Source organism: Cannabis sativa, chromosome 2 (assembly GCF_029168945.1).
Source record: "Cannabis sativa cultivar Pink pepper isolate KNU-18-1 chromosome 2, ASM2916894v1, whole genome shotgun sequence".
Taxonomy (NCBI): domain Eukaryota; kingdom Viridiplantae; phylum Streptophyta; class Magnoliopsida; order Rosales; family Cannabaceae; genus Cannabis; species Cannabis sativa.
In genome coordinates this window covers 91,640,142-91,655,797 of record NC_083602.1, presented here as the reverse complement: position 1 = coordinate 91,655,797, position 15,656 = coordinate 91,640,142, and the positions used below count along the sequence as shown (strand labels likewise).

At 27.9% G+C, this 15,656-nt stretch overlaps 2 protein-coding genes and 1 non-coding gene across 21 annotated transcripts; 1 reads left to right on the top strand and 2 right to left on the bottom strand.

Annotated features, from left to right (window-relative positions):
• Positions 1-8,118: 8,118 nt before the first annotated feature.
• On the bottom strand, positions 8,119-11,649 carry LOC115721130 (protein WHAT'S THIS FACTOR 9, mitochondrial). Of its 19 annotated transcripts, none has more exons than XR_009686474.1 (4): positions 9,925-11,649; positions 9,191-9,350; positions 8,750-8,903; positions 8,119-8,450 (listed from the first exon to the last, which is right to left on the bottom strand). XR_009686474.1 is itself a non-coding variant. In XM_061111054.1 (2 exons), the coding sequence occupies exon 1, from the start codon at positions 11,270-11,272 to the stop codon at positions 10,157-10,159; it is 1,116 nt and encodes a 371-aa protein (XP_060967037.1). In that variant the 5' UTR covers positions 11,273-11,649; the 3' UTR covers positions 8,119-9,444; positions 10,150-10,156. The 19 variants fall into 19 exon arrangements, 3 of the variants coding, with proteins under 3 accessions (XP_060967037.1, XP_030506238.2, XP_030506239.2); XR_009686475.1 differs by having other exon boundaries at positions 8,816-8,903; XR_009686473.1 differs by having other exon boundaries at positions 9,267-9,350.
• TRNAK-UUU (transfer RNA lysine (anticodon UUU)) lies at positions 11,473-11,545 on the top strand. The gene has a single exon. It is a non-coding gene; the product is annotated as a tRNA-Lys (tRNA).
• Positions 11,650-11,775: 126 nt separating the features above from the next.
• On the bottom strand, positions 11,776-15,092 carry LOC115718936 (uncharacterized protein At5g49945). Its single transcript, XM_030647764.2, has 3 exons — positions 13,938-15,092; positions 12,369-12,572; positions 11,776-12,262 (listed from the first exon to the last, which is right to left on the bottom strand). Exons 1-3 carry the CDS (start codon positions 14,967-14,969, stop codon positions 12,041-12,043), a joined length of 1,458 nt encoding a protein of 485 aa, XP_030503624.2. The 5' UTR covers positions 14,970-15,092; the 3' UTR covers positions 11,776-12,040.
• Positions 15,093-15,656: the final 564 nt, after the last annotated feature.

Below are 15,656 nucleotides of genomic sequence, written 5' to 3'. Positions count from 1 at the left end.
AAAGAAAATTAAAAATCAATCTCTAAATTATTGATAATTGAAGATAGCATTTGTCTAAAAATTGTAGATAAGAAAACTAATGATAGTCATTGGTGGATTTCAATCTTCATTTGCTTCGATAGAGACAATAGTGTAATTTTTGTATTTCGCACTTTTCATTCTAGCCGGATCCGCATATATTTGGATTGTCCATTTTTTCGTTGATAAATTGAATATGGTAGTGTCGACAAAAAGTGAAAACCATGTTTAACAAAAAGTGATAGTATTCTATAACAAAATACTATTAAATTATTTTAAAATACTATATTTTATTAAAATAAAACTCTATGCGATTAAAATTTCATATTTATCTTTACTCAAAAAGAAAAAAAAATTGATAAAAAAAAAGAAAAAAAATGAAAAGTTTCTATTATTATCTCCACTGCCTTTCTAGATGTGAATAATGGTCTCTTCTTTCTTCCATATTCTTCTTTATTTTTTGTATATTGTGTTTGCAACATATATGTAAATTATTACGTAACTTTAAAAAACTTTACTCCTGGAAACTAATGCATATGCCGAGCACTTAGAATCATTTTATTAGATGTAAACTTTGTTGGGTTTTTTTCGCCATTGATGCTTAGTTTTGTGAACTTTGATAAAAGTCACGCTTCTTTTTTATTCTTATTATTACTTATATAATTTGTTATTAAGTTGTGAAGAAGATAAAAGAGAAGTGCGGATTGAAATATTATATCTGATCCCATGGGAATGTCCAAATTGTAATAGGAAAAGGAATACAATAAATAATTGAAGAAAACCTAATCGTAGATGTACAACAGCAAAAAGTCAATCGTATTTTTTTTTTGGATTGAATGGGATTTATTTTGTTTATTTTATTATATATAAATGAAAAATGACCCATGAATTTCTCATAAACCATTTTATTTTTAATATAAATAAAAAGTAAATACCGAATGCAGTATATTAGTGTTTAAAAAAGCTTGATAATTTAAATATGTTCTTAAATTAATCCAATAATAAACTAAAAATTGATGTTCAAATACTTAAGGAAACACAATGTGTGTAAGATAAAAAGAAAATTAAAAATTAATTTCTAAATTGTTGATAATTGAAGATAACATTTGCTTCGACAGAGACAATAGTATAATTTTTTATTTTGCACTTTTCATTCTAACCGAGTCTGCATATAATTGGATTGTCCATTTTTTTTTTGGTAAAAAAAAATCCATATATAATTCGATCTCTCAACAAACTAATTGTATATGGGGTTTAAGGTTCAATTTATTTTATATATATATTTTTAATTTCTAGAGTTAAGTTGTAATTATATATAGAGTTGAAATATGTTAAATATCAGTTCAAATATTAATATGATTTGTTTTATTATTATTTTATGATATATAAATAATATTTTATTATTTATTAAATAAAAATAATCAAGTCACCCATAGATTTCTCATAAACCAAGAATTTTAGTTATATAGGCACACTTTATATAGAATAGATATATATACCATAGTAACATTAATGATATTTATGGCTTTTGGTCTTAGAATACGTGCATGTGTTTTTTTTTATCCTAAATAAAAAAACTACGTAATACTTAGTCTCTTCAATAAATATATGTATACATTAATATACATAACCCTATAGCTAGCTAGTTGTATATATAAATATATATTTATAAAAATTATTAATCTTAATTAATAAAATAGGAGCATATTAAAGAAATTAAGAATGAGGATCGATTTTGTTGATTTTTTCAATCTTAGCTACCTTAATATTAATTTTTAATTTAAAGTTTACATAATTAATAACCACTTTTAAAAAAGAAATAATGATTAATTATATGGTCGGAAAAAAGGTGTATATTTTTATATATATATTTGTATATTGTTTGATTAAATTATGTATATATGTGTGATGTCAACTCGTTTTGCTTGCGTTGCAATCATCATACCATATAATATATAGAGCAAATTAATTAATTAATTAATTATATATTATTTTAGTTAATAATTATCGAATCCAATGAGAAAAAACACCATTAAATTAATAAGAGATTATTTTACAAACACACTGAAAAAAATTATTACAAAAATATGATTGTACGAAATTTTAAATAATATTTTTACGATTTTATTTGCAGAAAATACAATAATTTTAATTGATGTATTTTCATGTTGTACTCTTGTCAATTTATATATTTTTTTATTGTTGTCATGATATTGTTTGGATATTATTTTCCTATTATTTTTATGTTATTTCATGTTATTTTTACAAAATACCATAAAAATATAAAAATAAATCTTTAAATATAAAAATATAATTTTTTTTAAGAAAATAGTATCCCATGTAATTATTCTAATTAATAATAATAATATGTGATTATTTATTTTAGGTAAATAAATCCTTATTCATGGTTATATATTATTATTATTATGATGATGACGAATTAGGTGTAATAGCTCTACCACAAAAACTTTTTATAATTAAATCATTGTATAGCAATAACAAGTGTATATTAAATTATTAATAACATTTATTTTTATTTATACATTTCAAATCTTGCTCTATAATAATCAATTACTTTGATTCGTTATTACTTGTACATATGTTTCCAACTAGTTTCATATAGAACAACTTAGTTTTTAATTTTTTTCAAAAAAGATATAATTAAGTACTAATAATTTTTATTAAGTGTGTTTTGAGAAATTATTATAATATATATATATATATATATAATATGTTTGATAAAAAAAAAGGCTCATCAAATTATTGTTTTCAATTTATAAAATAATATAAGGATAATTTTATTTTTTTCAAAAACAAATTATTCTAAAAAGGATATATATTATCCACTAAATTATCGATAAAACTAATAAATTGGTTTATTTTTTAATTAAAAAATATCTAATCATCAATTTTAGTTAAAAACATGGAAATCATTGAATTCATTAATATTAAAATAATTAAATGCTTCAAGAAAAATATATTAACATTGTTAAAAACACACATACATTTAATTAAAGAAGTTAAGATCAAAATTTATTGAATTAATTAACCTAAAGTTATTTTTTCTTAAACCAGCTTAATATTAATTATTTTTAGCAAATCACCTAATTAAACACATCTCAAAATTAAGTTAGTGATTTTTTTTATTTTTATTTATTTATTTATTTTTATTTTATAAAGTTCAAATTTGAAGGCTATTTAATTATTGTCTACATTTAAGATTGTCTGTCTATATTACCATATTTGTGAACACGTAGGGTTGAAACAAACTTAATTATATAATTATTAAATATCAAATAATATGCATTGGCAAAAAATTAAGTGAGGATATATATACTACTATTATAATTTATATATTAATAAAAAAAGTTTTATAGAAATTAATGTACTAGTATAAAATATAAATTTATGAATTATTCAAAAACATAAAAACAAATAATACACATATAATTTTTTGAAAAAAAAATAATTAAAAAAGAATGTTTGCAGTTGGCATATAATTAGTGGGGTTGTTATTTTTAGTTAGAAATAAATATTAATTACAATATGTGGTTGCAATTGAATTGACTTAAGATATGTAAATTATTAATGATTTGTTTTTGATCATTAATTTTTTTTGTGGTGAGAAATTCAAAATGAAGAAAGTATTATAATTATTATGACTTATTTTAATTTTGCACATATTATTTACGTATAATGGTCATGTATAATTAATCTCAATGAAATAATCAAAAATAATTTAGCTCCTAGGGTTTATAATATAATAATTATCTATAGCAGATTTTTTTTCCTTTGTAAGAATATATAGTAAAAATTAATTAAGTACATATTTTGTATGTAAAAAATGTGTACAATTTTTGTGTGCCACTAACATCACTCATAATTAAAATGAAGAATTTAATAATTTAATTATCATGAATTGATGGTGGAGATTTAGCTAAAATCTTCAAGCTCTATAATTTTTACAAGTTTACAAAAGTGGGTCCTCCTATGTTTTTTTTTTTTTTTTTTTATATATATATATATATTTGTTTCATTTTGATTTGGATAATAATTTTTTTTTTTGAAACAAGGTTTCGATGGTGATTGTTATCACTCAATTATCAACGTGGATAGCAAAATAACCTTGAGAGTTTTTTCTTTAATCTAAAATTTAGAAAATAATAAATATCATTTTACTATTTCTTGAAATTAAGCTATTGATTAATTGTACTTTCATAATTCATTGGCTCTTTGGTATATTGGTAAAGAAGATTATTAATGTAGTTATCAAGTGCATTATTTGGTAAAAAAAAATATCTCATTCTTTGAAAACAAATATTGATTGTTAATTGATTTTGATATTTTTTAGATATATATTATCTATTTTCTTGAGAAATGGATAACAATAAGGAATTATATAAGGCACCATTTTTTGTAAAATATTTACATTTTTACGTTCAAAGAATACTTTTTTACATTTTTACAGTTTTCCAAAAAATAACACGAAAACAACATAAAATCAACAAGAAAACAACATAAAAATAACATCAAAATAACAACAAAAAAATAACAAAAAATAACATACATATAACAAAAAATTAACAACAAATGAACAAAATTTCAACATAAAAAACCGTAGTATTTTATGTAAATAAAATCAAAAAAATCGTAAAATTATTTAAAATTCCGTGAAACCGTATTTTTGTTATTTTTTTGTTGTTTTTGTGCATTTGTGAAATTAATACTAACAATAATGACTTATCTTATCCTCTTGTCTCATATTCCTAAATCATAAAATGAATGTTCATTTTATCGTTAAAATTAAAAAAAAATAGAAAAATATCATATATTTGGATAAATAAATGGGAGAAGTTGAGAAATAACTATTTTTTGTATCTATTAACTAAAAATACTTTCATATTAAATTTTATTGAAATGTACCCACTTTTATTAGTAGGTTGCTTAATATATCCTCACCCTTCATTTTATTCTAAAGGTTATAATGGGGACATCATCTATAAAAGTAGGTATATCTTAAAAAATATAAAAATAAAAATAAAAATTTAAATAAAAAAAGTAAAATGAGTATAATGTAATTTCCTCTAAATAAATAGAAAGCTAGAAAATAATAATAAATATATATTTATAGAAAAGTTGAAACAAATAAAACATAAAATAAACTATTATCTTTAACTATAGTACATATATAATTGTCAAGTGTGATATAAATTGTATAGTATTATTAGTAAATAAATTTTAACTAATAGGGAATAAGATGAGGTGGAGAGAATTAATGGAACTCTCACATAATTAATAGTATAATATATCAATTTTAATATTTACTAAATTAAGGGGGAAAAAAGAAGAAATGGTTAAATAAGCAAAATCCTATTTCAACCATTAATAATTTTTTTTTTTCAAAATAGACTTAAAAGCCACATGGGTCCTAACCATTATAGAAATATTAGTGGAGGATCTTAGTTTAAAAAAAAGTGTATTTAAAATTAATATTCAAATTAAAAACTTTTTGCAGCCCCCAACTATTCATATCATCCCTATAGAAAAAGCTTGATCACTTAATGTATTATTTTATTGTTGAGAGATTGAGACCATTTAATATTATATATATAAATATGTATACAATAAAATTATACCATACAATAAATTTATAGGAGTACTTGTTCTAGGGTAGGGCTATGGCTAGTAGTGAAAAAAATAAAAAAGCTTTGCATTCAATCAAAGTCTTCTCATGTTAATTATTCAATTTAATTAGGTTAGGTTGCTAACATGTAATTCTATTGTTAGTAAGATTAAGATTAAAGAAATATTAGGTCACGAAATTTAATTATATAAGTTATTAGTATAATTAATTGTATTAGATTTTATATTTTAATTTAATATTTATAAAGAATTTTCTCAAAATAATATTAGATATTAAACACCGTTAGTATCTAATAACAATAATAATTAATATTAATATATAAACTATAATGACAATAATAATTAATGTTAATATTTAAATTTATAAATTTTATTATGAAGCAAGTAGACTAATGTCACTACCATGCATGATTATTAAGATTATTGACTCAATTAAATAAATAAAAATCACCAAAAATATTAAATAAAATAAAGGACATCAGCAACAAATGATGACTCACATAGCCTCCTTTTGCATGCTTCTATTTTTTAAGAATAAATTTGAGTCAAATAATGAAGAAGCTTATTTCTATAGTAGTCTCCATTACGTGTTGAAACTTAATTATTATTATTATAATTAGAAAAAAAATATAAAATTAATTATTTTTATTTTATTTTATATTTAATTAAAGTTCATAGAAATATATACTAATAATCAAACTACAACAACACTGCTTGGAATTTTTAAAATGGTATCAAATATTTCTTACCAATCACCACATGAACCCAAGAATTTAAATAATGGTAATTTTTTTTCTTGTAAATTAATTTTTATTATCATTGATTACACATAGAGATCTTATCATATTTCCTAGGAATATATATATATATAAATATATATATATATATATATATTTATGTTAGGTAGGGTATATCATATTCTACTTATTGGAGTAAAAAAATAATTAAAATTTTCTTGGTCTTAAAAAAATAATAATAATATAGAGCTTTCAACAAATAATTAATGAAAATGATTATATATAATTAATTAATAAATTATAATGCCATTTTCCTAAAAATAATAAAAAAAATTACAAGGTCATTTTGTATAGGCAACCACCACCTTCAAATATATATTTGATAATGACTTAATATGTACAAAATATGACTTTCCACATCGTTTAACCAACAATAAAAAATAAAAATAAAAATATTTTAGAATATGATATTATAAAAATAATAATAGTAAATAAATAAAAAATAATCAACAATAATAATAATAAAAAAAATTAAGGGTAAATATAATGGCATAAATTCCTAAAATTTTAAGTTTATAAGCATAAATCCAATGATTTTTTTTAGCAGCATAGTACTCAATCTTTGTAAAACTGTAATTTTTCTCAAATTTCATCAATTTATACTTTGATATTGTCTTAAACAGAACACATATAAGACTCATATTCTATATCGAGTCTGGATGAAAACATGTAGTATTAGTATCAGTTACTTCTAAATCTTCTTTTAATAAATTCAAAACAGTCTGTACTGATAAAACTGGAAAAAAATTACAGTTTTATAAACATTGAGTACTTATATCGCTAAAAAAATCATTAAATTTATGCTATTTACAAATTCAAAACTTTAAATACTTATGCTGTAGTTTACCAAAAAAAAAAAAAACTCAATAATATAATATAATATAATAGAACATGTAGCTATATTTCTAAAATGTTATGCCAAAAATAATTTTTTTTTAATAAAAGTAACTATAAACTTGTTCAACTAATCATCAAATTTCATTCACAAATTTTTCAAATTTTCTTTGCATAACACTACACTTCAAAGTCTCTATCTTTTAATCAATCTATGAATCTTATTGAGACTAATCAAAGAGCTTAATTAAGACTAATATATCTATTTTTGCATCAACAACTACAATTTCAAACACTTTTATTTCTCCTCCTAGCTTCCCAAGATTATTTTTTTTTTCCAATGCAAAACAAAAAGAAAATTGCCATTTTTCCTTCTGTTCGATTTTTATTTGATAAATCACACCAAATATAACTTTTATCCAAGTATTAAAATCTTATCATAGAATTAAGATTTGGAAGCTACTAAGTATAATGACAAGTTGATTCAATTATATTTCAAAACTAGACAAAAATTTCAACAACTAGATAAGATTACTATATATCTTGAAATATAATTAAAGCTTTTAATATCAAGTCATTATAAGATAAAGCAAGAATTATAAACAACTTCAACATTAAGGTATTTGGTTTTTGTAGAAAAGTATGTAGATAAAACAACCATCTTTATCACAAAGCATAAGAAAACCAAAGAATGAAAAGGTTGTGACAACAAACAAACAATTACTAAACAACAAATAGAGAACCGGTTCAATTCAACTAAGCTTCTTACTACCCTTTTCTATATTTCTACCTTTTACCTCATACTTTAAACTTGCATAAAAAGAAATAATAAATAAATAATTTAAGATTGAATGAAAATTTAGGTAGCTCATGTTGACCAAAGAAGCTTCTAAATTAAACATATGAAAAGCAGACCAAATTTTACTTCTTGGAACCAATTACAAATAGCTTTCGCATTAATCCCGCGCGGTGAATAGATTTCAAATCATGCCATATAAAACCATCTAACGAGATCATCCTAGTACTACTCTTCTCCAAGCACGCTTTATTGCGGCGTTCTGATGGTATCTGGTGTATTAGTGCTGGGATGATTGCACCCGTTTCAAAGAAAACATCTTCTCTGTGCCATAACCATAAGGATTGATTATCTAAATGATGCTGCAATGAAACAGCTCCCAAAGTCAATAAAATTCTTCACACAATAAAATGCAAAGTTTTATGCTTTTAACTTTAATCCACACGAAACAAGATAAGAAGAGAGCATTGTAATCCAACAGACATAATAGACTACATCTAATTCAAACTAGCTTGTATACTAGAAGACTTAAACAGCTATATCTATGATGAGCATGAAAGAAAACAGCAGCAGAAACATTAAACTCTCTGTGGTTTTAAGGAAATGTGCATGCATACATACATTATTCGAAAAACTTGTATAATGGCAAGCCTAATCTGACATGCCTAATGTTTCTAATCATGAGTCATAACAAGCCTAATGTTTCTAATCATGAGTCATGGCATGCCTAATCTGACAGGTAGATAACTCTTCAAGTTGGGAATTTGGGAGCACTTCTGATGATGCTTCAGACCATCTTGACACCTCTTCCCCTGCTACAATTGAGATCACAACTATAGTTTCAATTCATTGTTTTAGAGTATAAATCTCATTGATGATGTAGGAGCATAATTTGAACATGGGATTTAAAGCTTTGCAAGCATATGATAGTGTTCAAGTCTATACAGAAAATGACCAAAAACTATAGTGGAAAAATGTTGATGGAAAGCATGTTGCCAACTAACTTTGGTGGTTTAAGAAAGTGACCAAGCTATATTTCAATTTAGGGAAGTTTTTGTATAATCCAATTTTGAAGATAGTAAATGTGGTTGATAATGCTGACAAAGACTTTTGGCAGCCCAATTTTGGCTTCTCAAAATACCTTATCCCATAAGAAGTTAAGATGGAGAATATGATACCTCATGTTTGTAGAAGTTCTAAAGGCTTAACCAGGTCAGTAGTTTGGCCTGGAATGGAAACTTGGTGGATAGAAGTTCACATAGCTGAGTCTCACGGGCCGATTATTTGGACACTCCCAAATAGGCGGAACGTGCGGCACTTGCTGGCACACCGAGTTAGCAAGTCAACCTAAATACGCTTGCAGGCAAACAAGCTCAAAGGTTAGGCAGGATACATGTTTCGCACATGTTGAGTGCAAACAAGAAGCATGAGCAAGCAAACATCAATCGTTCCCAAGGACTTATCTCACACAACCCACAAGTAAACATATAGACAAATGACATGAAATGACCCAACAAAAGCAACAAACAGGCATCACAAAGAAAATATAGAAACATACACAAGAAATATGAATAAACATCGTTTGTTTTATTATTATACGGCCTTGATAGGGTAAGGGAGTACATAACTAAGCCCGTGACAAGGTGCTTCGTAAGTCACCAAATCACCTCCTTAAAAAGCTTAATGGGATTTCAAGAGATTTTCAAAAAAAAAACTAATTACCAAAAGTCTCCCCACCTTAATGAGGTGACTAATGATCAAGCAGGTATGTTCATGTTACAAAATGGTCCCATTGTCAGTGTGTGGTCCCATTGTCAGTGTGTCATGGGCCAGCACGCCACACTGAGCAATGCCTACGTTTGATAAGCCATTGATACCCAACTCAAGAAGTTGTAACAGTTAAATAAGTACTCAAATGAGAGGTATAATGGTTTCAGCATACAAATCTATTGGTCTGGTCCAAATATATATAATATAATGTACACTGCAAAGACCAAATATGAGCATCAAAGCAAATATGCATGCACATTATTCAGGCACAACCACCATGATTAAACTCACTTCAAATTCAGTGTCTTGTTGAGTCCAAAGCAATAGCCGGTTTATGCATAATCTTAGGATTAGGAACCTTATTCAAGAGATGTATGTAACGATATCTAATCCCCATTAAAGGGTGTTTTTCAAGCAAGAAATCCTTTCTATAACACTCTCTAAGAACCACAGTCTGTGTTCTAATCTTATTCGAAAGGTAAAAAATACCAGGGTGATGAACCAGAGCTTTCTTAATCATCAAAGACCCAAATCCCAAATACTCTCCTAACCAAAACAAGTTATCTCTATCAGTCTTTTTCGAAACCATAAGCCATAACAATTCATGGAGAACAGCAACAGTCCATTTCTCAGCTTGATCACTGTTAGGAGATAGATGAAACCCATTTTCGTAAGGAGAAATGTAAGGCAAAAGCTGCCATTTTTCGACCCAATCATTAATCTTCTTAACCAAATCAAACCCTTTTGGGAAAAACATTGGAAACCCAATGTGCTTAGTTGATTTACCTTCGTTTAATGCTCTTTTCTCTAATTCAGATAAAGCAAGCTCTTTTCTCCATGAAATTAACTCCAAGGCGAGATCTTTACCACCATTAGGGTTTTCAATTTCGCAAACCTGAAAGTAATCGGGAAAATTGATTACAAGCGAAGATATGAAATTGTGAGGAAGACCCATATCCCATTTTAGCTTCTCGATCACGTAAATGGGTAATCTTGATGATTTGGTGAGCATGAGAAGCCTTGTGAGACGTTGTACGGCGTCGTATCGATGAGTTTGGGAGGTGTGAATGGAGAACTCTTCAGTGTGGATTGAGAGAGCTTGTCTTGTGAGTTTGACACGTGGAGGAAGACCTGGACTTGGTTGGAAGATGGAGAAGAAAGATGGGTATTTGTTGAAGAATTTGGATGAAGTGATATTGAGATCGAGACGAGGTTTGAGAAGTGAAGCTAGTGAGAGAGGGAGTGATTTTGATGGGTCTGAGATGATTTGATCCTTGAATGATATTGCTTGTTTGAGATTCTTTTCTCTTTCTACTGCGAAATCTAGGTATGGGTCTCGTACCCATTTGACTCTGGCGTTGATGAAGGTTCGAGTGGGAATGAAGCTGTGTGGAAGCTTTGTCTGGACAGCCATGGTGGCTGAGTTCAACTCGCTCGGCTCACTCACTCGACCAAAATGAACAAAGAAAGAAGAAGCAGTCCATGAATGGGTTTGGGCTTCTTTAAATGATTGGGCTGGGCCTTTATTTAGTGCCAAATGGCTGATTAAAACTAGGCCCAATGGCTCGATAAGGAACTGTGTTAGATAGTGAAATTTTAATTGAAAAATTCATTGCCGTCTTAGCTCAGCTGGTAGAGCGCATGGCTTTTAACCATGTGGTCGTGGGTTCGATTCCCACAGACGGCGTTTCATTTATTTATTATTTTTGTCTTTTTTTTGAGATAATTTAACCCATATGATACTATAACTTTCTTATATCATTACTATTCTTTTCTTAACAAAGTTTAGTTTTTTTCCATATAATTTCCTTAACAAAGTTGTTAGTAGTATATTAGAGTAAAGTTCCCTATTAATTTACATAAAAATGGAAATAAATACATAACCAGAAAGGGCCATGAAAAAAGACTAAAAACTAATTGAAAATAAAAGAGCTCCTCTTATTTATAATTTATGGATTAAATAAAGAAAAAAGAAAAGCAGGCATTTTGATTTTGGTACTTCATAAGTTAGAAACTACTAAATAAAGTAGTGCAACATAAAGTACAAAAGGCCGTGATGAGATGTGACCAAAAAAATTATGATCCAAAACTATAACAATACCAGAAAATTAAAAAGAAATAACTAACACAAATTAATCAAAGTTCCATTTTGACATCTCAGTAACTAACTCATGAGTAACTCCTAGTGACCGCGGGTCATCTTAACTCTAGGCATGGACTTCTTCGCCTGACGTTTTGCTTCTTTCTTTCTAATGGCTTCTGCGCTGAGTTTGGCCTCGGCTTCTTCCATTAGTTTTCTCCTCTCGGCTTTCTTTCTCTGCAATGCTTCTTGCCTAGCATTCTGATGTTCTTTGTACTCCTCTTGAGCTATTTTTGCTCTTATTGCATCGGTTTTAGACCGAGCCTGAGATTGAACAAAATGAGTATATTTTGTTAAAACAAACATAGCTAAATAAATTATCAGTTTTGTGTAGGTATGCACGTAAGAGAAGAATGTAAAACCAACCCACCTGTGAGCTAAGCTTGTATCTTCCGATCAGATCGATATAATAGGTTACCAAAGCCACCAGATTAGTCATATCACCCATGTCTTCAACTTTTGGGAGGGCAAACTTGAACAGCAGCATCTTCTTGGTTGTGCCTAAGTGTTGATCTGAAAAATGCATTGAGATGAAGCCCTTTCCATATTTCTCGAAAGCTTTCTCGCCAAATACCTGCAAATTCATTTGTGTACTTGTTCAAGCCTCAAGCGCATAATAAAATAGAATATGCACATATGGAGACCAGCACAGGAAACTACAAATTACACTGAATTTTACGAAAAAGAGCATCACATAACATAATATTTGCTAAAGTAAAGTTAATATCCTAGTTAGATGGTTGATTTCCTAATTCCTCTCCTTATCAAAGGAAAAATGTTAGAGAAATGCTAAGAGTGTGCCCAACACCCTAATACCGCTATTGGTGTAAATAAATATCGAATCACATATTCTCAATACATAATTGTACCAATCACAATATACCTCGTCTCTAGATGTTGGACAACGAGGTGCCAGATAGCAAACCTCTAAAAACTAAGTTGCGCATAAAGAAATTAGTGACAATATTCGGTATCTAATTCACCCACCAGGTATCACTTGGATTCATCCAACCCAGATATTGGTTGCATTTTCAATTTCAGCAGCAGACCCTTTATCCTTTTCGGGTTTGCCAGCTTAGCTCTGAATGAGTTCTGCACTATCAATTCATCTTTTGCCATTATGATTTATTGTAATGTCAAGAAGAACAATTGCTTTATTCTATTACAGAACAGAATCATTTAACTTATATTATAGGGACTCAGATTAACTAATGATCACATCAAGAAAGAATATACATATAGAGGGAGCTTTTTAGGTGGGATATTAACCTGAAGTATGAACATTTTTTGTTTTCCGTACCTAAGAAAATTATTCTTCAATTTAAAAATATAGGAATAGGAATGGGAATGGGAATGAGAATAGGAATGGAATGGAATAAAATTTAAAATGGATAAAAAAAATTGATAAAAAAATAATTAAATTTTTTTTCTTGTTACATTAGAATGGTCATTCCTTCCTTTTTAAAATGGAATAGCCATTCCACCAAAATGGTGGAAAGAGCATTCCATTGGAATGCCATTCCAATACTTTAAAATGCAACCAAACAAAGGAATGGAATGAAAATTATTTCCTTTCTATTCCATTCCATTTCATTACCTCCAACCAAACGCCACCTTTGCATCAATAAGTTCTGAATAATTTAAGTCATCAAAAGTAAATCTCAAAATAGTCAGATACAAACTCATAAAAGTAAAACTATTCGAATCCTATTTTCTATACTTTAAATTATTCAGAATTTCCCAACATGTAAAAGAAATTAGTTTATAATTTCTCTAAAACAAAAAACACCCAAGTTATTTACGTATATGCAATCACACACAAATGAAGTGGAAAAAAATGCAATCTTGCCACTCTAAATGCAATCACAAATGAGAACAAACAACACCCATATGAAAAATTAATCAGTAAATAGAAAGAAAAACAAACCAACAAACTAACCTGATCAAGAACTGTATCGGTGATCAAATCACAAGCAACTTCTTTAGACTCAGAAATAACACTCAATTCATCAGCAACCCATTTTCTCCCATTAGGAGGAGAAACAACACTAGCAAACCTCTGCAAATCTCTAACTTCCTTCTGCATAGTTTTGGCCGCCTTCTTCTTAGCCAAAGCGAAAATCACATGATCCATAGCATCATCATTCATATAAACCTCGAAAGTAATCTCATCCTTACAAGGAACAACCATGTTATAAATCCTAGCAATCAAATCATGTCTACTCTTCAATTCCATCGTAGCCAAAAGCCCCTGACAATACCTCCTTCCACTAGCGTAGAATTTAAACACATTCTGACCTTCTTTAAGCAACAAAGGCGAATCATCACCTTCACTGATTCCAAGAAGACTGAAATTCTTATCGAAAATCGAATCCTTAACAGCAAATTTACCAGCCCAAGAAAGAGCGATGTTCTCATTCTCACGTTTACCAGTAAAATAATTAATCAAAAACACAATCAAAAAGCTTCCGCAAACAATCTCAATCGTATAATACTTCGGACCAGTATTAACAGAACTCGTCTTAGGACTCTCCGATGCTTTGGGATCGGAAATTGTACCTTGTTGTTGTTGCTCCGTACTCTTAGGAGTCTCTTCCTCCTGAGGCGGCGGTTGTTCGATTGGAAGTCCTTCGAATTCGTCTTCATCCCAATACTCGAAGTTAGTAGAAGAAGGCTTAGTAGTAGTCGGAGGAGGAGGAAGATCGGAGGGTTGATTTGGATCCGGATTCTGATCGGATGGAGCTGGATCTGGAATCGGGTCGGGTTCGAGGTGAGATTGAGTCAGTGGAGGAGAACGAGGGAGGGAATCGGGAATGAGAGATGAGTCTTCTTCTTCTTCATCGGCTTCGAAACCTTCGAAGTGGGAATCTGTAGCAGTGAGAAGTTGTAAATGGGAGAGAAAGAGAGAGAAGAGAATGAGAATGAGAAAGAGAGGGAGAGAAGAGAGCAAAGTAGCTCTCTTTGCCGCCATGGGAGACACAGTTAGAGAGAGAAAGAGTGAGAGTTTTAGAGAGAGAGAGTGATGAGCAGCCAATTAAGGTTTAGAAGAAGAAGTTAGAAACATATATAAACTCATTTTTCTTTTGAAGAAAGATATTTGGGATGTTATTATTAGAGAAAAAAATAAATAATAATAATAATTAGAAAAAAAAAATATATAAAGTTAAAAAAAAAAATGAGTGTAGTGTATTGATTTTTAGGTGAATTATCCAATATTATTTTTTAATTTTTTTAATTAAATTTACGGTTTGAATTGTATCGATACTTATTCTGTTAATTGTTATACTATGTGAATTTTAGTTGCGATTTAAATTGTTTCGTTAGTTGCTATTTAATTTTTATTAATTGCAATTATTATTATTATTATTATTATTATTATTATTATTTTGCATTTTATGCAATTTTGAATATTTTATGTTAAGATGAAGATTTTAAGTAATTCAAAAATATTGTCTAATAATTTTAGTGACATTGGGTAGAGTTTTTTTAAAAAAAAAATTTGTTGTTCTTGTTGATTATGTCTTCTTAGCAATTGTGTCTATTTTTGCTAGGAGATTTTTTTTCCAGTGATATGAGATTATTATTAAAAGATGTAACAAGTGTGTTATCTGAAGAGTATCTGATCCATATATATTAACCGGCTTATATAGCTGCACAT